This window comes from Pongo abelii, chromosome 15, assembly GCF_028885655.2.
Source record: "Pongo abelii isolate AG06213 chromosome 15, NHGRI_mPonAbe1-v2.0_pri, whole genome shotgun sequence".
NCBI classification, from domain to species: Eukaryota; Metazoa; Chordata; class Mammalia; order Primates; family Hominidae; genus Pongo; species Pongo abelii.
The window spans coordinates 81,622,833-81,649,942 of record NC_072000.2 but is presented as its reverse complement, the minus strand read 5'-3'; the positions used below and the strand labels follow the sequence as shown (position 1 = coordinate 81,649,942).

The following is a 27,110-nucleotide window of genomic DNA, read 5'->3' as shown; positions in this document are numbered from 1 at the left end:
AAGTCAGAGACACAACTAGGAATGAAGCCAGCAGTTCTAACTCTGATCCTTAATGAAAAGGAGAAAAAGGGCCAGGTGCAGTAGGTCACGCTTGTAATCCCGGCACTTTGGGAGGCCACGGCGGGCAGATCAACTGTTAGGAGTTTCAGACCAGCCTGGCCAACATGGTGAAACATCATCTCTACTAAAAATACAAAAATTAGCTGGGCATGATGGCGGATGCCTGTAATCCCAGCTACTCGGGAGGCTGAGGCAGGACAATCGCTTGAACCCGGAGGTTGCAGTGAGCTGAGACTGTGCCATTGCACTCCGGCCTGGGTGACAGAGCAAGACTCTGTCTCAAAAAAAATAAAATAAAAAAAAGAGGAGAAAAAGAAAACCAAAAAAGACCATACGTCTTCCCTCAAGTAATTTAGTTTGATCTTTCAAGCTCTGTGAAGTGGCTTTCCCCTATGGTTCAGTGCAAGGTAATTCCTCATTCTCTTCAGGGGCAGTTATTTCTGGAGCATAATCCTGTAATCCTGCTGCTTTGACAAATTCAGATAAAGTCAAGGAATCAGATTTTATCCCAGTATGACCTTTTTGCTCTAAATATAAGCCGATAATATCCCTATAGGGAAGGCTGATGGAGCGTTTGAATAATGGCTCTTCAATTTCCAGGAGCTCCCGCGTATGCCGAGAAATTGCCTGAAATGCAAGGATAATTTTTTAATTAGACTAACCTGAAAACACAACCAAATCAAAGAAGGTTTATTTAGTTTTCTAAGCCTCTTGAATGTTAATCCTTATTTCTTTCTTTTTTTTTGAGACGAAGTCTTGCTCTTTCGCCCAGGCTGGAGTGCAGTGGCGCGATCTCAGCTCACTGCAACCTCTGCCTCCTGGATTCAAGCAATTCTCCTGCTTCAGCCTCCTGAGTAGCTGGGATTACAGGCACGCACCACCACGCCTGGCTAATTTTTGTATTTTTAGTAGAGATGGGGTTTCACCATGTCGGCCAGGCTGGTCTCGAACTTTTGACTTCAGGTGATCCGCCCACCTTGGCCTCCCAAAGTGCTGGGATTGCAGGCGTGAGCCACTGCGCCCTGCCAATTCCTTATTTCTATGGGGAAATAAAATAGTGAAATAAATTCACAGGCTTGCTAGCCTAACCTTACCAAAACCAATTTCTTAAATGTCATGATTTATTATCCTTTTCAAAGTACCATTTAAGACATTTCTAGGACCTTGCATCAGATGGCCATGGATGAGTTCATTTCTTTGTTTTTGCTGAGCAATCTGACCAAGCATAAGAGCAGATAATATGTTCAGATTAGGAGCCATGACTATCTCTGGGAAGGTTATTAAATAACTTGTCTATAAGGGGCTCAGTTAATGTGCAACTAAGAAAAAAAATTATAACTCAGGGCCGAGCATGGTGGCTCAAGCCTGTAATCCCAGCACTTTGGGAGGCCAAGGCGGGCAGATCACCTGAAGTCAGGAGTTCGAGACCAGCCTGGCCAACATGGTGAAACCCCGTCTCTACTAAAAATACAAACATTAGCCAGGAGTGGAGGCAGACGCCTGTGATCCCAGCTACCCAGGAGACCGAGGCAGGCGAATCGCTTGAACCTGGGAGATGGAGGTTGCAGTGAGCCAAGATCATGCCATTGCACTCCAGCCTGGGCAACAAGAGTGAAACTCCATCAAAAAAAAAAAAAAATCATAACAAATAGTTACCTCATTTGTTTAACTAAAAAATCTCAAACACTAAAAAGCAGACATTAAAATTTGAGCTGTTTTATTAGTACTTATACTTGTGTATTCTAAAATATCTTTTGCCACAATTTTCAGCATCGGTAAAACAAAATTCGTATTCATTGAGCACCATGCCACTTGACATCCTAGCTTAAATTGTGATTGCTGGCTGGGCCGTGGCTCACACCTGTAATCCCAGCACTTTGGGAGGCCGAGGCAGGCAGATCACGAGGTCAGGAGATCGAGACCATCCTTGCTAACATGGTAAAACCCCATCTCTACTAAAAATACAAAAATTAGCTGGGTGTGGTGGCATGCCCCTGTAATGCTAGCTACTTGGGAGGCTGAGGCAGGAGAATCACTTGAACCTGGGAGGCGGAGGCTGCAGTGAGCCAAGATCACACCACTGTACTCCCGCCTAGGTGACAAGAGAGACTCTGTCTCAAAAAAAAAAAAAAAAATTTGTGATTGCCTTTTCAAATTCTAGTTTCAATCCTAAGTCAGTTATAACACCACTGTTTGAATTCATATTCTGCCTCTGGATGAGATGACAGTCCATGAAATTGCTGCTAGAACACAGCCAAAGGGTATTTAGAATGGACTTTTTTTTTTTTTTTAATTTAAAGCTACTGGCCAGAGTTATAAGACTGTAAAACTTGTGCCACAGACAATGCTAAACCTGATATAAAACTGCCCATTAGCAATGCCTTTTAGATAGGCAAGATGCCATGTTTCTCAGATTTTACTTGAACTGGTTTTGTTGACTCTAGAGATGATTCATGGGTATAGTTGCCTTGGCATTCCGAGTAAGGATTCTGTTTTTTTTTTTTTTTTTTTTTTAGAGATGGGGTCTTGCTGTGTTACCCAGGCTGGAGTGCAGTGGATATGCAAAAGCACAATTATAGTGTACTATAGCCTTGAACAACTGGGTTCAAGCCATCCTCCTGCCTCAGCCTCCTGAGTTGTCCAGTGAGAATTCTAATTGAGATCTTTATCAGTTGGGGCTTCTAAGAACTGAGACAAGTTACTACAAAGGCCAGGTGAGGTGGCTTATGTCTCTGGGAGACCGAGGCAGGTGGATCACCTGAGGTCAGGAGTTCGAGACCAACCTGGCCAACATGGTGAAATCCTGTCTCTACTAAAATTACAAAAATTAGCTGGACGTGGTGGTTCACGCCTGTAGTCCCAGCTACTCGGGAGGCTGAGGCAGGAGAGTCGCTTGAACCTGGGAGGCAGAGGTTCCAGTGAGCTGAGATCGCACCACTGCACTCCAATCTAGGTGATGCAGAGAGATTCCATCTCAAAAAACAAACAAACAAACAAAACAAATTGCTACAGAAAAAAAAAAAGCCAGTCGTGAAGTTGCATGCCTGTAGTCCCAGCTACTTGGGAGGCTGAAGTAGGAAGATCCTTTGAGCCCAGGAGTTTGAGACTGCAATGAGGAGCCATGATCATGCCACTGCACTGCGGCCTGGGTAACAGACCTGTCTCCAAAAGCAAACAAACACACACACACACACACACACACACACACACACACACACGAACAGGTGGCTTCTAAGACTTCTTGTTTGTGATGCATGCTTCTACGTGTGCACCTTGTTTGGTAGGCATCTCACCCTGATTCTTTTTTAGTATATGTGCTGCCAAAGCAAGTACCCTGATTCTCCTTTCCAGTGCCCCGAACAGAAAAGGTTATTTCACAAATTCCCTAAGGTTCACAGATTGTATTCCCAGGAGGTACACTGCAGTCATATACACATTATTAACAAAAAGAGCTATGTGCCCACTGTGGGCTGAAAGGGTTCACTACTGTTTTGCACAGTATTGTAATGCAGAAATTAAAAGTGTTCCCTACACATTCGTGTGTATTTATTTATCAAGACAGGAAGGTCTTGCTCTGTCATGCAGGCTGGAGTACAGTGGTGTGATCATAGCTCTCTGTAGCCTTGAACTCCTAGGCTCAAGCCATCTTCCCGCCTCAGCCTCCCAAGTAGCTGGGACGACAGATGCATGACAACATACCCTGCTTTTTTTTTTTTTTTTTTTGGTGGAGATGGGGTTTTGCCATGGTTCCCAGCTGGTCTCAAACTCCTGGATTCAAGTGATCCTCCTACCTCTGCCTCCAAAGTGCTAAGATTGCAGGTGTGAGCCAGCCGCTCAGCCACATTCATGTGTTTTTGGAATTTTTCTTTGTTTTGGGAAGGGAGTATATATACATAATCTACTCATATTCCCTTTGTGGGCTATAACAGCAAATGATATGGGTTTTTTTATGGCTCTTGGTGCTTAGGGGTTTCTTAATAAAATAATAATTTCATAAAAAAAAGTGTTAGAAAGCTATTCATTACACTTAGCACTGAAATCAATAAATACAATCTGACTATCTCTCCTCCTATTCAGTGATTTTTAAAAGTGTGTCTGAAGTTCATCAATGAAACAAGAAGTCCTCTGACGGGTGACAGATTGAACTAAAACTGCAATTTCTTTCTTTAGTTTTTTTTTTTTTTTTTTGAGACAGGGTCTCGCTCTGTCAATCAGGCTGGTGTGCAGTGGTATGATCATAGCTCACTGCAGCCTTGACCTCCCGGGTTCAAGTGATCCTCCCACCTCAGCATGCTGAGTAGCTGGGACTACAAGCATGTGCCACCACACCTGGCTAACTTTTAAAATATTTTTTATAGAGCTGGGGTTTCACTATATTGCCCAGGCTGGTCTCGAATTCCTAGGCTCAAGCGATCCTCCTACCTCAGCCTCCCAAAGTGCCGGGATTATAGGCGTGAGCTACTGTGCCAGGCCTCTTTAGTTCTGATGAACAAACAATAAGCAGTAGACTTTATTTTTGCCTAAGACTTAGAGCAACTTACTGGTAAATTACTTGAGTTAGTAAGGATTATTGGAAATAGGTATTTGTGAGGATGATTAGTTTTCTAAGGATTCGTAATTCTACATTCTAAGGTGGTAGCTTATACTCAGTGCGTGGCATCACGGCAGAACACCTACTTCACATGGCCTCAACCAGTTACCTGCAATGCCTGTAGTTTTCAAGAAGACAATTATTACTATATTATCATTCTAACTTGTGTTGATCATTGTTTTCAAAGGCTGCTGTTCTTTTATTTGTAAACTACTGATGGTTTTGCTTCATCACCAATTTATTGTGTATTGGTTATTACCTCATAGTATGTAACTATGCATATTTGTATAATTGGAATCTATAATTTATATGATCTAAACCTAAAGACAAAGACATAATTGTTGTGGTTAAAATATGAACCATCTATACTATTATTATTATTATTATTATTATTATTATTATTTCAGAGATGAGGTCTCCCTCTGTTGCCCAGGCTGGAGTGCAGCGGCATGACCATAGCTCACTGCAGCCTCAAACTCCTGGGCTCAGGCATTCCTCCCACCTCAGCCTCTGGAGTAGCTGAGATTACAGGTCCGAGCCACTGCAGCCAGCCTATACCAGCATTATTAAAGCAGATGTATAGTCTCCTTAACATCTCCTTGTTGATTCATCTAACAACATGGATTAATCTTAAATGCATTTTGCTAAGGAAAGGAAGCTGGACCCAAAGAATGTGCATTATTTGATTCCACTTATGTGACATCAAAAACAGATTAGGGATTATGGTAAAGGGATGGGCTGACTGCAGAGGGAAATTCTAGAGTGACAGAATTGTTCTGTATGGTTCTTTGGTGGTGGATACATGACTGCATGCATTTGTCAAAACCCACAGAACTACAGACAACAAAGAATGGTTTTACTGCATGCAAACTTTTAAAAAGCCAGGAAGAGAGGCCGGGCTGTAATCCCAGCACTTTGAGAGGCCAAGGCGGGTGGATTGCTTGAGCTCAGGAGTTTAAGACCAGCCTGGGCAATACGGCGAAACCCCATCTCTACCCCCTCAAAAAAGTACAAAAAATTAGACGGGTGTGGTGGCATGTGGCTGTAGTCCCAGCTACCCGGGAGGCTGAAGTGGGAGGATTATTTGAGCCCGGGAGGTGGAGGTTGCACTGAGCTGAGATTGCACCACTGCACGCCATCCTGGGTGACAGAGCAAGACCTTGCCTCAAAAAAAAAAAAAAAAATCCAGGATGTTGGGATGGAATAAAGGCTGTGGACAAATGAATCTAACTGTATTATAGAGTAAGACATAATCTCACTGAAGCGGGTGGGGAAGAAAGGTGCTGACCTGTAACTTTAAGAAAACAGTGCTTTGTCTAGATACTGTAAGGCTAAAGACAGAAACAGCTGTACACAAACACTGAATTCTATTTGGTAAATCTGTTTTTCATAGGGAAACATATTTACATATAAGGAGAGCCAAGTTTCTCAATGTCAGAAAAAGCAGTTATAAACAGGCAAGGGAGTATAATCCCAGCACTTTGGGAGGCCAAGGCGGGCGGATCACCTGAGGTCAGGAGTTTGAAACCAGCCTGGCCAACATGGCAAAACCCCGTCTCTACTAAAAATACAAAAAAATTGGCCAGGTGCGGTGGTGGGCGCCTGTAATCCCAGCTACTCGGGAGGCTGAGGCAGAAGAATTGCTTGAACCTGGGAGGCAGAGGTTGCAATGAGCCGAGATCACGCCATTGCACTCCAGCCTGGGTGACAGAGTGAGACTCCATTTCAAAAAAAAAAAGAAAAAAGAAAAAAAAAGGCAAGTGGGGTTGGGGATAGGAAGGATGGGAAGGAAGGCTAGAATGAACTCTGTGATGTTAGACTAGAGATATCAGAGAGATCAATCTTTTTTTTGAGATGGAGTTTCACTCCGTTATCCAGGCTAGAGTGCAGTGGTATGATCTCAGCTCACTGCAACCTCTGCCTTCCGGGTTCAAGCGATTCTCCTGCCTCAGCCTCCCTAGTAGCTGGGATTACAGGTGCGCACAACCAGGCCCGGCTAATTTTTTGTATTTTTAGTAGAGACAGGGTTTCACCATGTTGGTCAGGCTGGTCTTGAACTCCTGACCTCATGTGATCCACCCGCCTGAGCCTCCCAAAGTGCTGGCATTAGAGGCATGAGCCACCACGCCTGGCCCCCATGCTTATTTTAATACATATGTATATACAGAGATAGACACAGAAATAAGATAGATATTTGTGTACACATGGGTTAGTATATATACATTTATTTCCTAGATCTTTCTGTTAAGAGTGCACAGAAGCAGTGACACTCAGTAGCAACGAGCACAACTAGTGTCCACGTCTTGGTTTCTAAATACCATCCTCTGATAAAATCAACTAGGGCTCCTTAGAAACATGGCTGATTCTGGGGCTGTAGGAGGAAAAATATAAGATGAGCCTGAAGCAACTTATATTGCCAGAAGGTAAGGAGATGCTTTAAAAAAAAAGGGAGGACATGTCAAAAGGCCACAGGAGCCAATTTAAAAGAGCTCCCAATGGTGAAAGATGGCACAATTTGAGCAACAAAATAAATAGCAATAGTACTGGGTTATAACCCTAAAAATAAATATCCATAAGTCCATACTAATATCAATGACTGAATGGATTAAAAAATGGGAGAGGGGACAATTAAATGTAGAAGAATTCCTTACAGAAGAGTTCCAATTAAACATAGAAGGGCTGAGAAGATAACAGAAAATGGCCATAAATTAACTGCAAGGCTTGTATAGGAGGTGCACAGTGGCAATGTTCTTCGGATTCTTAGCAGCATGTCCAGAATTCCGTACTCTAAAGCAATCTGCTCTTCCTTCCTTCCTTCTATTCTCCCAAAAGTCCATAAATGATGATATGGGAGACTCAGCATGAAAAAGATAACTATAGTATTTAACTGTTGTTATGGGATAAATTGTGGGTGTACTAGGTGCTATAAGTACAATGGAGATGTTTTAAAAGCTGTGTATATCAGTAAGGAAGACAGCCACAGCATGTATGACCTCCTAGAAGTTACCCTGTGTCTTAGAGCATAATCTGGTTTTTTTTTTTTTTTTTTGGAGACTGAGTCTTGCTCTGTCACCCAGGCTGGAATGCAGTTCGTGGAGAGCATGATCTTGGCTCACTATAACCTCCGCCTCCCGGGTTCAAGCTATTCGCCTGCTTCAGCCTCCCAAGTAGCTAGGACTACAGGCATGCAACATGCCTAGCTAATTTTTGTATTTTGTATTTTTAGTAGAGAAGAAGTTTCGCCATGTTGGCCAGGCGAACTCCCAACCTCAGGTGATCCACCTGCCTTGGCCTCCCAAAGTGCTGGGATTACAGGGGTGAGCCACCAGGCCTGGCCATAATCAGCTTTTTCATGTGGAGACCTAAGTGTCAAGCAAAGCTTATCTAACATACCTTTGAATGTCTTGGTCTTTATGTTACTCTAGTGACCTCAAGGGAAGGCCACATTTGTCTGAGGTGACTGTGATAATGAGTATCTCAAAGTCTGCTTATTCAAATTTCTTAGATAAAAGGACAGACCACTGGGTTCCTCATTTACTCTTGAGGATTTCAGAAGATTTTTAAAACCTCTTGTGTCTCACAAGATAAGAAAAACTATAATTAGAATTTTTATTACTGCCTGTTTATGTTGTGCTTTTGGAATTAGAATGCCAAGGGAGCTGAATGAATTGTCTGACTCTTAAAAATGCCTTCTCATGATAAAAAGCTGAAATTCTTGGTACTTAAATGTTCCAGGAATTTGACAGGTTACTATTTTGCTAATTCTGTTCCTTATTATTATTATTTTTTTAAGCGAAAGCAAGTTTATTAAGAAAGTCAAGGACTATGGCTGCTCCATAGGCAGAGCAGCCTGTTCATTATTTTTATCTAGAAAATTCTTATACCTTAAGTAGAAATTAGAGTTCATAAAAACAGCTGTATCATCTTTGAACATAAAAAGAACACGATATTTATCTGGCAGTACTTGGTAGTTAAGTGAGGGCATGGTTGGAAATACAAGTATATAATAAATGATCCAGGCGGGCATGGTTCATGCCTATAATCCCAGCACTTTGGGAGGCTGAGGCAGGTGGATCACCTGAGGTCAGGAGGTCGAGACCAGCATGGCCAACATGGTGAAACCCCGTCTCCACTAAAAATACAAAAATTAGCCAGACATGGTGGCACGTGCCTGTAATCCCAGCTACTTGGGAGGCTGAGGCAGGAGGATTATTTGAACCTGGGAGGTGGAGGTTGCTGTGAGCTGAAATCGAGCCACTGCACTCCAGGCTGGGTGATAGAGCAAGACTCTGTCTCAAAAAAAATAAATAAAATAAATAAATGATCATTTCCCCATCATAATGTTTATAGTACATGGAAGTTTATGGTAACAAAAATGTTCACTTAGAGAGGCAATACAGTTAAACAGAACATGGATTGGGAAGTCACACAAGATGGACTTAAATCCTGGCTCTTAAACTTGTTATCTGAATATAAGTCGGGCATGGTGGCTCATGCCTGTAATCCCAGCACTTCTGGGAGGCCAAGGCCGGAAGATCACTTAAGGTCAGGAGTTTGAGACCAGCCTGGCCAATATCATGAAACCCTGTCTCTATTAAAAATACAAAAATTAGGCCAGGCGCGGTGGCTCACGCCTGTAGTCCCAGCACTTTGAGAGGCCGAGGCGGGCAGGGCACGAGGTCAAGAGATCAAGACCATCCTGGCTAACACAGTGAAACCCCATCTCTACTAAAAATACAAAAATTAGCTGGGCGTGGTGGCACGTGCCTGTAGGTCCAGCTACTCGGGAGGCTGAGACAGGAAAATCGCTTGAACCCGGGAGGTGGAGGTTGCAATGAGCTGAGATCGCACCACTGCACTCCAGCCTGGGCAACAGAGTGAGACTCTGTCTCAAAAAAAAACCCCAAGAAAACAACAAGAAGAAAAAATTAGCTGGGCATGGTGGTGCACACCTGTAGTCCCAGCTACTTGGGAGGCTGAGGCAGGAGAATCGCTTAAACCCAGGAGACGGAGGTTGAAGTGAGCCGAGGTTACACCACTGCACTCCAGCCTGGGTGACAGAGCGAGACCCTGTCTCAAAAAAAACAAAAACAAAGACAAAAAACAGAAAAAACGTATTATCTGAATAGCTTGTTAAGTTGTTTCACCTTTCTGGGCCCCAGTTTTCTCTTCTATAAAATGGGAATTAGTGAAATAATACATATAAGAGGCCCCAAACACAGTAAGCTCTCAGCAAAGCATAGCTATTAGCAGAATTCAAGAAAGTAAACGCTCAGTTAGGACTATATGTTTAATAATTTAAAAAGTTTCGTTATATCTTGTTGCTAGTAAAAGGACTCAGGTATTCACAAGTGTAGTTTTCTTATTTCTAAACCATATGACTTATGTAATTATAGGGTTATAAGGCCTGTTGAAGAGTCATCTAGGGAAGAGATTCCAGGGCCTACCCAGCCCTAATGAATCAAAATCTCTGGAGGATGAAGCCTAGGAATGTATCTTTTTCAAAAAATCTCATTTGATTCTGAAGATGACCCAAGTTTGGAAAACACTGAGGTGGTACATTTCTGGGCATGGGTGTGCTGAGCAAAACCATGGTTATGCCAAGAACTGTCCATTCTTGGAGGGTTATTGGGGTGGGGTGCTAAAGGAGAGGTTACATGTGAGATTGTTTGTGACGCTTTGTAAATTGCAAAGCACTACAAATGGAGGATACTGTTATGCAAAGGAGAATAATCATGAACTGTTGGTGCTGGAGATTTTAGAAAATTGATGCTCAGAGTGGTTAATGTAGCTTGTTTCAAAGTTAGCAGCAAAGCAGGCAAAATACATATGGTGTTATATAAGTGCCAAATGGGTGTCAGAGACACGAAATGTCATGAGAACTTGGGATGGGGGCTACTGTGGGCTGGGAATGTTATGAAAGACTTCTTGGGGAGATGCAAATGAGGAATTGGTCTTGAAGGATGATTAAGATTCATATTAGTAATACAGAGGATGGGGGAACTGAGCAAAGACATAGAGAGAAGAATGCACCAGGCAGGTTTGTGAAGGTGTGAGTTAGACCTGGTGGTAGGCTGGAGCACAAAATTCATGTGGAGGAGTGATAGGGGAGAGAACTTGTGGAGGGCCTTAAATTCTACACTAGGGAGCTGAGACTATCTTAGTAAGCAGAAGGGATCCAAAGAAGGTTTCTGAATAGTACATAAGTAGGTGGAAAGTGAGAGCATAAAAGCAGGGCCCTTGAATCCAAAGGGTCCATGGAGACAGGCTAAAAGCGGGAGGCCACTGTGGTGTTCTAGGCCATGAAGCCATAAGGTCTGAAAAGTGGGAATGAAGAAAGCCAGACGGTGTAAGTGCCACAGGAGCAATGGACAGTTCTTGGAATATTTATGGGGATCAAAGGAGAAAGAGGAGGCAACCAACGTGAGCCTGAGGGACTGGAATTATGATGACACCATTGACAGAAGTGGGAGGCCAGGTTGGAGGAAAAAAAGGTTGGTTTGAGACAGATGGTGGCGCTGTTAACAGTGCTCTGTAGGGAAACTTTGGACACAACTCACCTTCATGTCCTCAAAGTTTGTTATCCCCATCTGAGGGAGGTTTGAGCAGTTGATGTGAATGAGTTTTCGGCCACTGATGAAGTTTGTAATAAAACACTCCTGTCAATACAACAAGGACATTACTTAAAAAATGTACTGCAAATAGAAGGAAGAAAGGGAGAGAAGGGGGAGGAAGGGAAGAAGTCATGTTTGTTGTACCCTGAGAAAAAAATATTATTTTCTTTTGTTTTTTTCTTTTTTAGAGACAGGGTCTTGCTCTGTCATCCAGGCTCGAGTGCAGTGCCACAGTCATAGCTCACTGCAGCCTCGAACTCCTGGACTTAAGCAGTCCTCCCGCCCCAGCCTCCTGAGTAGCTTAAATTTACTTTCTATCCCAATAATGGCACAATTTTTCCATGTAAGCTCTTTATTAAATTTTACACTGCTCTTTAACTGTTTTTTGGGCATGGTACAACAAGTGCTTCTTCATGTCTCAATTACATTTGTAAGTATAGTAGGTACAAAAGGTTTCAGATCTTGTATTGTTTTGTGGTAGCCTTAAACCTAGTTGGCATCAGTGAAAGAAGAGGTTTACACTGTTTTTTTACTAAAACTAGTTTTGGTTAACTGGCTAACTTGAATTAATACACTTAAGTGCTCATGATACATGTGACATATTTGGGGCACTTTAAAAAGTAATAGCACAAGTTGAAAGCAAGGGAGCTGCCACTAAAATAACTTGACAAAGTACCAAAAAGCCTACCCTGAACAAAATCTACTTAAAAATACAGTTTTCTATGAAAGGAGGTCGAAGGCCAGGCACGGTGGCTCACGCCTGTAATCCCAGCACTTTGGGAGGCTGAGGCTGGTGGATCACGAGGTCAGGAGATGGAGACCATCCTGGCTAACACAGTGAAACCCCGTCTCTACTAAAAATACAAAAAATTAGCCGGGCATGGTGGCGGGCGCCTGTAGTCCCAGTCCCAGCTACTCAGGAGGTTGAGGCAGGAGAATGGCGTGAACCTGGGGAAGGTGGAGCTTGCAGTGAGCCGAGATCGTGCTACTGCACTCCAACCTTGGCAAGAGTGAGATTGTGTCTCAAAAAAAAAAAAAAAAAAGAAAGGAGATCTATATACTCTTCTTGGTCTTTTACTCAAGGATTGCAGAGAAGTGTAATCACTGGAAGAGGAAAAACAAACTGATGTGACCCTCCCTTCCTCTCCCAAAATACAAATATACATCAGTGGCAAGGCCAAAATTAAAATCCAAGTTACCTCTACCACAGTCCAGGACTTTTTGATCCTCCTTCCGGTAAAGAGTTAAGAGCTCAGGCCAAGTTAGAAGGAATAAGAGGTAGACGGATGACAGCATGTGATTTCAAAACATCTTATTTTTGTATACCTTGTATTGAGGGAAGCCTAGCTGGCTAATCCACTCTGCAACTTCCTCTGGATCCCAATTAAGATGCTCAAATTGTAACTCAGTCCCTTTTTCTGGCTGGGTTTTGTCATCTTCAGAGACCAGTTCCTTCAACTCGTGGGACAAATCTACAACTTCCTTTTCACGAACGAACTCACTTAATTCTGTCTGAGACTCTGAGGGATCTGAGTATGAGCATTCTTCACTGACATTAAGCAATTTTTGGAGTGGTTGCAAAAACTCATAATGTGTACCAATTGATTCTTCACTTTCTCTGATAGATCCTAATGCGTAATATTCTTTTCTAAATTCGTCACTTAGTGACAACTTTCCTCTTTTAGGCTCATGGTGCTCTAGCTCATCGTTTCCTACAGAATACTTAGACTTTATTGGTTCTGGCCTGTCTTCCTTGGAAAATTCTACATGTGTCTCTCTTGGTTTGGTTTCATCTGGTAACTCTAGAATTTTCTCCTCAGTTGGCTTTATTTGTGTTTTCTCTTCAACTTGTGGGTTGATCTCCTGTGGTAGCACTAGACCAGTCTCCTCTGGTGGCTGTGGATTTTTTTCCTCATTTGACTTTTTTATCTCTTCTGGACTTTCTGGTTTCATTATTTCTGATTGTTCTAGAATTGTTTCCTCATTTGGTTTTCTTGATTCTTCCTCAGGAAACTCTAATTTGATCTCTTCTAGTGGCTCAGGAACGTTCTCATCAGTAGACTTTCTTGGCTTGTGGTCTGGAAAGTCTGGTTTAGTCTGCTCAGGTAGTTCTGTCCCTTTCTCCTCAGTTGCCTTTCTTTGCATCTCCTCTGGAACCTCTGGTTGAGTCTCTTCTGGAGGCTCTAGACTTGCCTCCTCACTAGACTTTCTTGGTTCCTTCTCTGGAAATTCCGGTCTAGCCTGCTCGGGTGGCTCTGTCCTTTTCTTCTCAGTTGACTCTCTTTGTGTCTCCTCTGGAATCTCTGGTTTGGTCATCTTTGGTGGCTGAAGATCTGTCTCTTCAAGTGATTCTCCTGGTTTCTCACTTAGAAAATCTGGTTTGGTCTGCTCTGGAGCCTCCAGACCTGTCTCTTCATGTTGCACTCTAAGTGATTCCTCTGGAACCCCCGGTTCAGTCTCCTCCTCTAGTAATTCTAAATTTATCTCTCTGACCGTGGCTCCCAAAACCTCAGACATGGTTTCCGTTGGTGGCACTGGATCTGGATCTGTTTCCATAGCTGACTCTAGGAACACATCCTCTGTAACATTTGGTTTAGCCTCCACTGGTGGCTCTAGGTCTGACTCTTCATGCGTTTCATCCATAGGGGCCTCCAAATCTTTGAAAAACTCTCCCATCTCTCTGGATGTTTCCCACTTTACCTTTTGGGGTATCCCTGGTTGAGTTTCGCTTGGTATGTCTCTCTTCGATTTCCTGGCAATTCCTTCCTGGGACGTCCCGCCAGGTTTCAGCTGCACGTTCTTAGCACTGTCTGGCTCCCCCTCTTTGAAGTCCTCTTCCTCGGTCTCTGGCTGTGGCTCTTGGTAAATCTCTGCTGGTAGCTTCGAGTCTGCCTTTGCCATGGTGTCTGGTTCGGCATTTTCATACAATTTATTAAGTCCAAGCAGTTCAGGCCTCTCAGGCTCCGGCTCTCCATCTTCATCTGGGCCGGAATCATAATCCTCCGGGACTTCAGCCATTTGCAGCTTAGCAGACGCGCCGCGGCTTCCTAGCAACCCCAACTTCCGATAGCGTCTCTATGGATACCACGATTTCCGGCAGTGTCTTCCTGACTTTTCCCCAGGTTTTGTTTGTTCTTTCAAGCCCTGACTTTAAAAATCCTCTGTCAGAGGCACGCAGTAACCCTCCCCGCGGCCGCATCGCCAGCCTCAGCGGGCCAGAGCTCCTGTGGCCACCCCTGGGTCAGCTAGCTTTTCAAGCGACCGCCGCGCCGCTTCTTCCGGCCTGCAGGCTGCGCTCGGCTGTGCTCGGCGCTCGCTCGGCCTTCGGCTGTTTCCGGAGCCACTGGCGGCTGGCAGCGGAGAGCTCCGTGCGCGGGCTGCAGATGTCTGACCTGCAGGCGGCTGAGGGGCCGGGCTCCTGGAGCCCCACAGCCCGCCCAGGGTCGGCTGGCGGCGTCGGGGACTGCCAGGGAGTGGAGGGGAGCCAGGCGGCCGCCTCAGGTACGCAAGGCCGGGGCGCTGGCGGGTGGGTGCCGCCCGGCCTCCGGGCCTCGCACCACGGCGCGAGCCTCCGCCGCGCTCTGTCCTGGGCTCCCCGGCGGAGCGGACCCACCTCGGCAGCCCCTTCGCGCGCGGGGCCTCTTCCCCGCCGCTGCCACCACCCGGGCCCTGGGCTCGAGGTTATTTTCTACTCCTGTTTCGAAATGCCTTGATTCCTGCCCCGCTTCCTTTCTGAGATCTGCCCAAATGGTAGTGACAGGGTGGCTCTGCCCCTGGTGCCTCTTCAGCTTCAGTTTCAGCTTCAGCCGGGGTTCGGGTCCCACCTCCGTCTGCTGATCACATCTAGACTGCCGACCAGAACCCTACTGGCCTCGCCGCCCCCTACTTCTCGCTCCCCACCCTATCCCCACCTCAGTCCCCTGCCCCAGCCTTCCCACGCGCCTCTCGGCCCCCATCCGGGTTGGCAACCTTGCCTTCCTCTGCCAGAAGCCCACTTCGCCCTAGCCTCCCTGCACATAGGCCTCCTGGCCTTGCTACCATCCTCTCCGTCGCTCAGAGTGGGAAAAATGAAAAGCAGAGTTGAAATAGGTAGTCTTTGGGGTCTTTTGCTTGAATACAGTAGCCAAAGCAAGAGCAGGAATTAAAAATTTGGGCGACTTCCCTCATTCTCAAGACCCTCACCCTCTTCTTGTCCAGGACGACGTCTCCATTTCTACCAACGCGAGTTCCTCCGTGTATATTATTTCAGTGTCCAAAGACAAAAGAGTCCATCCATCACACTTTCTTCTTTCAGCCTCCTGAACACTACACACGATGCAACTGAAAGGATGCTCTTTTGAAATACGAAAGGGTAGAGGGGAGAGAACTGGTCTTATTAAGTACCAAATATAAATTAATTTTCTAGGTCTGAAATTAAAATAGACACCATAAAGTATAATGGTTGCGGCACTACTGTGGAGCCAGGGTGCCTGGATTGGAGGCTGAAACCTGTTTCCGCGTCTGTAAAATGTGATTACTAAAAATATCTGCCTCACAGGATTATTGTGAGGATTACTTGAGCTGCTTTGTCTAAGGCATTTGGTGTGTAGCCCATGGTAGACACTATACTCGTCTCATCCATTGCGACAGTAAGGTCACTTTTTGTTCAGTTGAACTTCCTGTGCTGCCAGAGGTGTTCCTGGATGTATGGCTTCCAACATGGTGCCTTTTTCTGTCTTCTACTCCGATCCCAAGTATCTTCCCTCTCATAATGCTGCCTTACTCAAACACACACACAACTCACCCAGCTCTTTCCCATGACTTTATATTCTTTTACTTTAAAACACCTAACAAATTTTGCCTTTTTTTCTTACGAACTCTGCTTTGTATTAAATTAAAAATCGTTGGCATGTATTTAACATAGCAGTAGAAATTCTAAGCATAATGTCTAAAAGACTAAGCAAGTAAACACAGAAAGGTAAGTCTTATAACGCTTGTCCCTTGCATGCGCCAGTATTTACAAATTAAGCATGTTTTTACTTCCCCTTTAGGTTCTCATGTGTTTATGGCGAACATACCCACGCGTTTTAGATAGATGAGTGTGTTTCTTTTCCCCCCTGACATCTAATTCATTCCTGCATTCACTTCCTCCCAGGACATTGGTAGAGATGTGTTTACTTTCCTTCCTCTTACCCTCAGAATGCAGGGTGATAGTTTTTGTTTGTTTGTTTGTTTTTAATGTCATGTAGGGGTTTATTATAGTAGCCCAGAGCAAGCTCTTCCTCTTGAGGTAGGATTTGTTGCTAATAAAATAATAGTAATGATAACCTACAGGTATTGAATGCTTATTCTGTGTCAGGTGGAAAAAAATTTACTTATATTTTCTGATTTAGTCATGTCAACAATCGTTTTCTTCCCATTTTACAGAGGAACAAACTACAGCTGAGAAAGGTTAACTTACCTGTTCAAGTTAGCACAAGTTTTTACTGTCTGTATGAAATTGTCATCTTGTTATGAGGAAGTCTATAATTGTTTGTTTTTATTGGCCATGAATCAAGTATTGGTACTCACAGACAGATTATGGTCTTTGTCCTCAAGGTGTTTTCAGTTTGATGAGATGAGAGAGAGATTTCAGGGAGAAACAATTAGCAATTCAAAACATTATATAATTGGGCGTCTTTTATTACAATTCTTTATCTACTAAGAAACCTGCTTGGAGTTAGGAACGGAATCTCTCTTGCTTGTTTATTTATCTAGAGCCCTTGATGTTGTGTTTTAGAGGTTTCACAAATATTTGCTGAGTTTCATGGTGAGAGAAAGTCTGAATGCAGAGATTTGGATGAGCATCTAATGAATGTGAAGAATTAGGGTTGAGATAACCAAGAATGTTTCTTGGGTTAGAGCAGTGGTTCTCAACCAGGTACGATTTTGTATCCTGAGGGCATGGCAATGTTTGGAAACATTTTTGCTCGTCACAGCTGGTGGCAGCTATTGCTGACATCTAGTGAGGATAGGCTAGGGATGTTTGCTAAACATCCTGCAAGGCACAGGGCAATCCCCATAACAAGGAGGTATCTGGCTCCAGATGTCAGTGGTGCTGCTTTTGGGAACCCTGTGTTAGAGTTAAGCTGGGCTTCCAAAGCAGTGTGGAAATATTATATTTGGCCTGGACCAGAGGCTTGGGCGTAAACCCCAAAAAACTGCTTTAAACTTGGAATTTGTTTGATTGGATCCTTCTGCCATCTTCCTCTAGAAAATGATACAATGAGTAAGCAATAGAGCTCTAAGAAAGAATGAAATTTAATGAGATTTCTCTCAGCCTTTCAGAGAGAAAACAGCAGTAAGAAATGGAATTGGATATTCAGGTGTTCTGTTAGTCCATTTGGAATACCTGAGACTGAGTAATTTATAAGAAAAGAGTTTTAATTGGCTCATGGTATTGCAGGGTGTACAGGAAGTGTGGTGTTGGTATCTGCTTCTGGTGAGGGCCTCAAGAAGCTTACAATCATACTGAAAGGGGGAGCAGGTATGTCACATGGCGAGAGTTGGGAGTGAGAGAGAGACGGGAGGAGGTCCCAGACTCTTTTAAACAACCATATCTCAAGTGAACTAACTGAGTGAGTACTCACTTATCATCAAGAGGATGATGCCAAATCATTCATGAGGGATTCATCTCCATGATCCAGTCACCTCCCACCAGACCTCACCTCTAACATTGGAAATCACATTTCAGCGTGAGATTTGGAGGGAACAAACATCCAAGCCATATCAGGTATTGTTGAATTAAGGGTTTTGGTTTTTCGGTGTATCTTATTCCTTCAAAGCAGGAATGTGTCATTATCCAGAATAACCATAACTTGTTTTTTAAAAGTGTTCTCTGCAGAGAATACCTATTGAGTGTCTTCCTGTTTGTTAGCTGAGGTTTTGGTGAAAAGGAAGAAAAGGATTTATGTTCTTATGAACTAAGCTCTCCAGTGGTCATGGTGTTCTTATTGTTTTATGCATTGTAATTGTTTTTAATAGTCTTTTATTTGAGGCACCTGGGTTCTTCAGTGCCCCAGAGGAGAGGTAAATCATTCTTTAATTATGAAACTCTGAGGCATACTTGTTGCATCACTTAAAGGCAGGTTTTTTTGTTTTTGTTTTTGTTTTTTTTTTAAGTTTAAAGGAAAATAAAACTCTATTGTGATCCTGAAGTCAGCAGTAGAACTTAGTTTGGTGTGTATGTCCCCCAGAGCTATCAATACATTTAGATGTTGAGGATGGAAACAGGTCAGGTAAACTTGTTCATGGTTCTAAGGTAGGAGTTAGAATATTACAATAAGTCTTTTTGCAGTGATGAAAATATTTCATATCTGTCCCTGCTATTCAGGAGGCTGAGGCAGGAGAATCGTTTGAACCCAGGAGGCGGAGGTTGCAGTGAGCCGAGATTGCACCACTGCACTCCAGCCTGGGCGACAGAGGGAGATGCTGTCTCAAAAAAAAAAAAAAAATATATATATATATATATATATATATATATATATATATAAAATATCTGTGGCTACTTCAATGTACACGAATTAAAATTCAAAATTTGGTGGCTACCATGTTGAATGGTAAGAATAATAGGGAGTCTATGACAAACAGCCTTGATGTTTTTTAGTTTTCTATTGTGGTTTTATGTCAAAATGTTAACATTTTGTCTGCCTGTGGCTTTCTTTTTCTTACAGTGGTTGTGTTTTTAGTGTCCAGATAGTCGATTAGTCAGATAGTTGATTATTCATGTCGTGATTCAGTCTAAACAGTATAACCAAAGGTGCACAATCTGAGTGACCTCTCAGGAGCGTGTCCCACTCAAGGGCTGAAGAGAAATTGGATCACATGGTCACTAGATTTGGTTGGAACATAAACTCACTTAATTTGTTTTCGTTTAAGCCTCTTGAGTCTGTAACCACATAGCCTGCTTTTAGTTCCTCTGCACTGGAATCTAAAATGACAGGCTAATTATCTCTTTGCAGCCTGTTTACTGAGGGGGAAATCCTCTGAGGCCTGTTCTAAAGAACCCTGACCTGATATTCAAATGCTTTTGAAAAAAACCTGCTTTTTGGTTCTCCTTGTAGGGAAAGTATGAAGTACACAGTAAGTTTGAATCCCTAGCATGATCAGAATGTCTGAAACCAGGCCCTTTGGTAATGTAGAAAGAAAATGCACATTTAAAAAGTTGTCAAATATAAAATAAGTTATTTTAAGGAAGTTCCTTTTTTCTGTCTCACCTTTGCTTTAGTGGCAAAGTGATAAATTAAGTTATTGTTAAGCTTCCATTTTTCCGCCTCCGTTCATTGTTTCTGAGATTTTGGCCACTGAGGAACCATGGTAATGACTTTGCCACACTGGAGAACACTGTTACAGTATTAATTATTTACTGTTTTTTCTTGACATTGACATTTAATTGACATTTTAATTGACACTTAAAAGTTCCATTCTAAATAATACCTACAATATTACTAGTTTGAGATATCCATTTTTCTTAATATATACTAGAATACATATTTTTAAAAATAAAAAACATTTCCCCACATACCATCTAAATTTGCAAAGTCTGGCCTGATTTCTCTTATCTCTTCTAGGAATACTTTCAGAATTGGCTTATATTTGGCTAATATAATAAAAGCTATACTATAGGAAAATTGGCTTTTTCTTCTGCATAGTGGCTTAAATTTCACTGAATAACTTCAGGAAACCTAAAAGACTGTGCTCATAATTCTCTCTCACTGAAACAGGGCTGCATCTCCCACACTTTATACTTCTAGAAAGAAAGTTATGTTTTTCTTTCTCCTTTTCTTACTTCCTGCCTCTCTGAATCCAATTATAAGTTGTTTTACCAGTAGTTCTTATGTAATTTAGGGCATTCTTTAAAATTAAAAATAATTTAGGGCATTCCTTGAAAATTAAAAATCAAAAGCTCAACTCCTTATGGGATGGAAAGAAAAAAAATCAAAAGCATATTTTTTCTAGTATACATTAACTTGTTAAAATGCTATGAGAAGTGGTGCTTACCATGTGAAAAATGCTCCACCTAACTCTTAATAAGGTAATTGGAAATCCTAACTACACTTGGTAGTTTGCTAACTCACTTTATTGGTCGGTGTGCAGAAGCAGACACTCTCATGCATTGCTGATGAGATTGTAAATTGGTACAGATTCTATGGAGGGCAACTTGTCAATATCCATCAAAATTACAATATATGCCCCTTTGACTCATTCTTTCCAGGAGTTATAGATTTATTTATTCTCCTGTTTAATGACATAGATACAAGGTTATTATGGCATTGTTTGTAATGGTAATACATTATGGAATATTCACCCAGTGAAATATTAATCAGCTGTAGAAAAGAATGAGGAAGCTTTTCATGTGCAGTTATGGAAAGGTCTTTGAGATATCAGTGGAAAGAACAAAGTACACAGTAGTATGTTCAGCATGGCCCCCCCCCCCTTTTTTTTTTTTTTGAGACGGAGTCTCGCTCTGTTGCCCAGGCTGGAGTGCAATGGTGTGATCTTGGCTCACTGCAACCTCCGCCTCCCAGATTCAAGCGATTCTCCTGCATCAGCCTCCTGAGTAGCTGGGATTACAGGCACACACCACCACGCCTGAGCATGCCCATTTTTTGTGTAAAAAAGTGAAAAGGTATATATATATACACACACACACACACACACAGACACACATACTTTTTTTTTATATGCATAAAACATCTTTGGAAGACTACACAAAACCAAATAACATTGATTGCTCTTGGAGGTAGAGACTGACATGGGAGGAAATTTTTCACTGTATACTTATATGCTTTTTGAATTTTGAATAATGTGGATAAATTAACTATTCAGAAATAGTTAATAAAAATAGTCTTTAAAATATGTAAATGTATGTGTACATAGATATACACACACACAAGCTTGGCATGATACTTCACTATGTTTATATCCTAAATAAGACCTTTCTATAAGTCTGTATTCTGTTTCTGCTCATCAGGAACTGTCATTTTCTAGACCTTTTTCTCTCAGTGAATTTTTTATAAAATAAAGGTTATAAGTCTCCTTAGAGATTAATTTTGTTATTCTTTCTTTATTTTTTTTCTTTTATTGTAATTATTATTATTATTATTATTATTATTATACTTTAGGTTTTATGGTACATGTGCCCAATGTGCAGTAAGTTACATATGTATACATGTGCCATGCTGGTGCACTGCACCCACCAACTCGTCATCTAGCATTAGGTATATCTCCCAATGTTATCCCTCCCCCCTCCCTAATTTTGTTATTCTTTAAATCCACTACTGTCTTTCATTATTTTTGTGCTAGTTTCATTTCTGTCTAAAAATTTAACCTTTTTGAAGTCTTCATTATGATCCAAAGGACAGGATAAGCCAAAGGGGGGATAGACAAAGTAGATAAACTAATATTATTAATCAATGACAGAGAGAGAGCAGAATTTTTTTTTTGAGATGGAGTCTCGCTCTGTCACCTAGACTGGAGTGCAGTGGTGTGATCTCGGCTCACTGCAACCTCCACCTTCTGGGTTCAAGCGATTCTCCTGCCTCAGCCTCCTGAGTAGCTGGGATTACTGGCATGTGCCACCATGCCCGGCTAATTTTTGTATTTTTAGTAGAGATGGGGTTTCACCACACTGGCCAGGTTGGTCTCGAACTCCTGACCTTGTGATCTGCCAGCCTCGGCCCTCCCGCCTCAGCCTCCCTTACAGGCATGAGCCACCATGCCCGGCAGAGGGCAGAACTATTTTTGTTTCTATTTTTTTCACTAAGGTATATTCAGATTGATACAGGTAAATAGGCAATATGGATTTCTGTTTTCAGTAATAGCAGACTAGGTAATTATCTCTCATCAGGGACAATTAGAAAATATGGGTGAAATATAAACATCTGCTGGAAGATACTGGAGAGATAGAAGGATCATGAAGAATTACCTAGCTGTGATCCATGTGAGAGCTGTAGAGATCCAAGGACAAGAGTCTATTTTGGGGCTCTTTTGTCCCCTGAGGGTACATGCTGGATTCTGAGTGGGGAAGCTCAGTGACAAGGTCATGAAAAGTGCCTCTTTGAACTAAAGTAACAGGAAATGGATTAGTGTTCAGGACCCATCAAGTAAGGGGGAGCCTGGTGAACTCCATTTCCTTTGGGTTAGGGCCATGAAAGGCCATGCCGTAAAAGTAGGTCGTTGCAGGGAGTGCAGCTCAGCTTCAGAAACAGCTAAGTTCATGAATTGGGATTTTTGGGTGGCTTTGACAAGCTGGTTCTAAAATACGTATAGAAATAGAAGGCCACAAATAGCAAAGACACTCTTGAATAAGAACAACAACAGGGAAAGATTTGTTCCATCCAACATCAAGACTTATTTTAAAGTTTTTAAAGAGTAGTCAGGCTCTAGGAATAGAATCAAAAGCTTAGAAACATGTTTATATGGACACTTGCTTTGCAACAAAGATTGTTAACATAGAGCAGTGGGTAAGGGAAGGTAAATGTTTCTGGGACAATTGAATATTCTAAGAGAAAGGAAAGTAAAGAAACGTAATCTTTACCTCACACATCATACACAAAAAATCAACTCGGTAGATTATAGAACAGTATGTGGAAGGTAGTACGTAAGCACCTACCTATAGGATACGGGAGAATATTTTTGGATCTCAATACAGTGAAAGACATCTTAGACAGGACACACAAAGGCAGATTTGATAAATTTTGAGTACACAAAAGTACTTTGGTTCATCAAAGGCCAGCATTAAATGGAAAAAGTCATGTCACAGAGTGGAAGCAGGTAATTATAATACATATACCTGACAAAAGGTTTGTATCTAAAACTCCTATAAATAATAAAAAGGGACTGGGTGTGGTGGCTCATGCCTGTAATCCCAGCACTTTGGGAGGTCGAGGTGGGCGGATCATGAGGTCAGGAGTTCGAGAACAGCCTGGCCAATATGGTGAAACCCTGTCTCTACTAAAATACAAAAATTAACTGGGTGTGGTGGCACATGCCTGTAGTCCCAGCTACTAGGGAGGCTGAGGCCGAAGAATCTCTTGAACCCAGGAGGTGGAAGTTGCAGTGAGCCGAGACCATGCCACTGCACTCCAACTTGGATGACAGAGTGAGACTCGGTCTCAAAAAACAAAAAATAATAATAATAAAAAGGACAATCCAGTAATAAAATTGGCAAGAGACTTGGAGAGGCACCTCACAAAAGAAGATTTTTAAATGGCCAAGAAATACGAGTCATCAGTGAAATACAAACTAAATTAGCATACGTCTACCAGAATGGCCCCCCAAAAAAATTTTAACATGACCAAGTGTCAGAGAAAGTCCAGAGTAATGAAAATGATGCTACAATGCTGGTAGCATTGTATTTGGTACAAACCCTTTAGAAAATAGTTCGGCATTATCTACTGAAATTTAACATTCAAATTTCTATGACTTAACCATTTCCATTCTGACATTTATATCCAACATAAATGCATGCCCTGTAGCCAAGACACAAGAATATTCATAGCAGCATTATTCATAATAGCCCCAAACTGGGGTTAACCTAATTATCATCAACAATAGATAGATAGCTCATGGTGGATTCATGGAATAATGTACAGCAATGAAAGTGAACAAACTGACTGGGTGCAGTGGCTCATGCCTGTAATCCCAGTACTTTGGGTGGCTGAGGCGGGCAGATCACCTGAGCTTAGGATTTCGAGACCAATCCGGCCAACGTGGTGAAACCCCCGTCTCTACTAAAAATACAAAAAGTAGCTGGGTGTGGTGGTGGGTGCCTGTAGTCCCAGCTGCTCAGGAGGCTGAGGTAGGAGAATCGCTTGAAGCCAGGAGGTGGAGGTTGCAGTGAGCCGAGATTGCACCATTGCACTCCAGCCTGGGGAACAAGAGCGAGATTCTGTCTCAGGAAAAAAAAAAAAAAAAAAAGAAAGAAAGTTAACAAACCTACCTACGATTACATGGGTGCATCTTTTGATGCATATTTTGGTGGATGCATCAAAATAATGACTGAAATAAGCAACACCCAAAAGAGAACATTCTTTTTCATTTCCCTTTATACAGAATTCAGAAAGCAGGCCCAGTGAAGCAATACTGTTTAGGAATGCTTACTTAGGTGGCCCAGCTATAAAGAAAGCAAGGAAATAATGTCCATAATTGGGATAGTGGTTTTCTTACCTTAAGGAGGAAAGGATCAGGTAATGATTGGGAAGGTCATGAGTGGGGCTTCTGGAGTGTTAGAAATGTTCTATTTCTTGGCCTGGGTGGTGTTTGTGATAATTTATTGAGGTATACACTTTTGTGTACTCTTCTACATTTGCGTTATATTTCACAATAGAAAAGATTTAATTTTTTTTTTTTTTTTTTTTAGACAGAGTCTTGCTCTGTCACCCAGGCTGAAGTGCAGTGGTGTGATCTGGGCTCACTGCAACCTCTGCCTCCCAGGTTCAAGTGATTCTCCTGCCCCAGCCTCCCAAGTAGCTGAGATTACAGACACACACCACCATGCCCAGCTAATTTTGTATTTTTAGTAGAGATGGGGTTTCACCGTGTTGGCCAGGCTGCTCTGGAACTCCTGACCTCAAGCCATCTGCCTGCCTCGGGCTCCCAAAGTGCTGGAGTTACAGGCGTGAGTCACTGCGCCCAGCCTACAAAAGGTTTTTAAAAGAGTCAGTATATAATGTAGTTAGTAAGAGTGCTGACTTTGGTCTTGGATTGCCTGAGTGCATATCAGTTCTATTTGTATTTGCTGGTCATCTTGGGCATCTTGATTTCTCCAAGCTTCAATTTCTTAAACTATAGAAAGGGAGTAATAGTAGTATCAACTTCAGTGGTTCTATAATTCAGTGCAATTCAGTGACTATTCAATATGATGATGCCTACAAAAAACTTAGAAAATAATTGACATATAGTAAGTGACCACTGAGTCTTGGTTATAATAACAAAGATGATCAGAATAAAGATAGAATAGCTAGGTACTTTAATTAAGTTCAGATTTCTGGACCCAGTGAAATTCTATCCAGGAATTTTGGTCAGAGTTCTTTTTACAAGCCATAGAAGTTAATTCTGGCTGTCTTAAGCAGAAAGAGGATTTATTAGAAGGAAAAAGGAGGCTCACCAAATTGTTAGAAGGCTGGAGGACTCCTGAGGCTAAGCAGCAAGAACAACTTGGCTGTTTGGCTGCCACTAGATGAATTCTGTCTCTCGTTTGTCCCACTCCTGTTTCACCTGTTCCAGGTGGGAATATTTTAGGTTATGTGCTTGTTCCCTGACTTCCGGGTACTGAGAAGAGAAGGATCTTCCATTTTGACTTCCACTGAGTACTATTGTCAGTGACAGTTCTCCCCAAGGAGGAAAAGGTTGAGTATTTTTGAAAGCCAGAAGGTTGACAGATGACTGCTACGTCTGGGGTCCTGAAATAACCTGCAGATATACTTGTGCACCATCTTTGAGGGATGTGAGAGACTAGAAATGGACATATCTAGTTATCCTGAAGGGAAAGAGTATAATCCAGAATCTGGAGACCATTAAACTTGGTCCAGATTTTCAGTAGAATATGTCATTTGAAGTAAAGAAAATAAGTGTTACTAGGAGCCAGCATGGGCGAACTAAAAACACATTTGACTACCTAATTATTTTCTAATTGTATCCTTTCTAGTCTTTCATTACTAGTTAGGTCCTTTCTCTCCCTCATGGACTTCTGCAGAGGCCTCCTATCTGATCTCGTAAAATCCATCCTACCTATGGCTGCCATAGAATTGTACCAAAAAAATATAGATTTGACCATGTCATTTCCTAGCTTAAAATTCTTCATCACCTTTGGGATAAAGGACTTTCACACACTTTTTCCTGCTAGATTGAAAGCATCATGAGAGCCAGAACTATGTCTGCTTTGGATATTCTCTCCAGTACCTAGGATGTGGCCAGGCACTTACTAGGAATTTGGTAAGTATCAAGTTAAATCACTGGGACCTGTGGCTCTCAGCTCATCTCTCTGCATTTGTGCAGTGGCCTCCAGCCACACTGAACTGCCATGGTGGTATTTTTTTGTGTTTTTGGTTTTGTTCATTCATCCTCCTCTGCTTGCAGTGCCCTTTTCCACTTGACTTGGCCAAGTCCTGGTCATTCTTGAATTCAGTGCAATTGTCATCTCTTTCAGGAAGCCTCCTTTGACACCTTTATTCCCTAAATTAGTTAACTATATGTGTATCTGTGACATCTAGTGCATAATTCTATCCTAAAGGATACCATACTTAGATTACAACTGTCTGTTTATGAGTTTATCTTCCTCACTAGGCTGAGTTCCTTGAGGGCACAGATCATGTCTAGTTTAACTGTATATTCCCTACATGGAATATACTGCCTGACATATAGCAGGGGCCCAGTAAAGTTCTGTTGAATTTAGGCAAAGTCATTAACTCAAATTTCCCTTTTTCATGTGGTTGCTGTATATATAGTGTATTTTGATTTTGGCAAAATATTTGGCAGAGTGATACCTGAAGGAGATTCAGTGGGCTGCTTTAAATGGATAAATATCATTGTTGAGTGGAAAAGGTAGGTTAAGTAGTATGTGTGGTCAGAATTCACTTATTAAACAACAAAAAAGGCAACTGATTTTTATGCATAAAAGAACTTGTTTCAGCCATATGAGCTATTAAAGGATGACAGATTAAAACAGTAGTGTTTCATCATGTTCTATCTATAGAATGGCAGCAGTTATAAGGAATGATTATATCTAGTGTTAGTGAGAATGTGGGGAAATGGTTACACTCGGATATCCACTCCTAGTAGAAGTAAATTTTGGAGAGAAATTGGACAATGTGTATAAAAGTGTT

At 42.1% G+C, this 27,110-nt stretch overlaps 2 protein-coding genes across 6 annotated transcripts in view; one reads left to right on the top strand and one right to left on the bottom strand.

The window, feature by feature from the left end:
* Positions 1-396: 396 nt before the first annotated feature.
* SAMD15 (sterile alpha motif domain containing 15) lies at positions 397-14,723 on the bottom strand. 4 transcript variants are annotated; one of them, XM_024231382.3, is made up of 3 exons: positions 12,592-14,723; positions 11,212-11,310; positions 397-687 (listed from the first exon to the last, which is right to left on the bottom strand). In XM_024231382.3, the coding sequence occupies exons 1-3, from the start codon at positions 14,281-14,283 to the stop codon at positions 451-453; spliced, it is 2,028 nt and encodes a 675-aa protein (XP_024087150.3). In that variant the 5' UTR covers positions 14,284-14,723; the 3' UTR covers positions 397-450. The 4 variants fall into 4 exon arrangements, 3 of the variants coding, with proteins under 3 accessions (XP_024087150.3, XP_054386870.2, XP_054386871.2); XR_008513368.2 differs by lacking the exon at positions 397-687 and adding an exon at positions 729-1,099 and having other exon boundaries at positions 12,465-14,283; XM_054530895.2 differs by lacking the exon at positions 397-687 and adding an exon at positions 729-1,099 and having other exon boundaries at positions 12,592-14,283.
* TMED8 (transmembrane p24 trafficking protein family member 8) overlaps positions 14,585-27,110 on the top strand; it is a 44,124-nt gene continuing 31,598 nt past the window's right edge. The window contains 1 exon segment of one of the 2 annotated variants that reach the window (NM_001131075.1): positions 14,585-14,766. In NM_001131075.1, coding sequence (NP_001124547.1) covers positions 14,649-14,766 — 118 coding nt within the window. In that variant the 5' untranslated portion in view covers positions 14,585-14,648. 2 annotated transcript variants of the gene reach the window in all.

Excerpts from the sequence above, each read along its gene's own strand:
- SAMD15 (XM_024231382.3), bottom strand. The coding sequence starts at position 14,283 with ATGGCTGAAGTCCCGGAGGATTATGATTCCGGCCCAGATGAAGATGGA. Across the intron at positions 11,311-12,591 it reads TAGGCTTCCCTCAATACAAG|GAGTGTTTTATTACAAACTT; the intron begins GTATACAAAAAT and ends TTGTATTGACAG. Across the intron at positions 688-11,211 it reads CAAACTTTGAGGACATGAAG|GCAATTTCTCGGCATACGCG; the intron begins GTGAGTTGTGTC and ends CTTGCATTTCAG.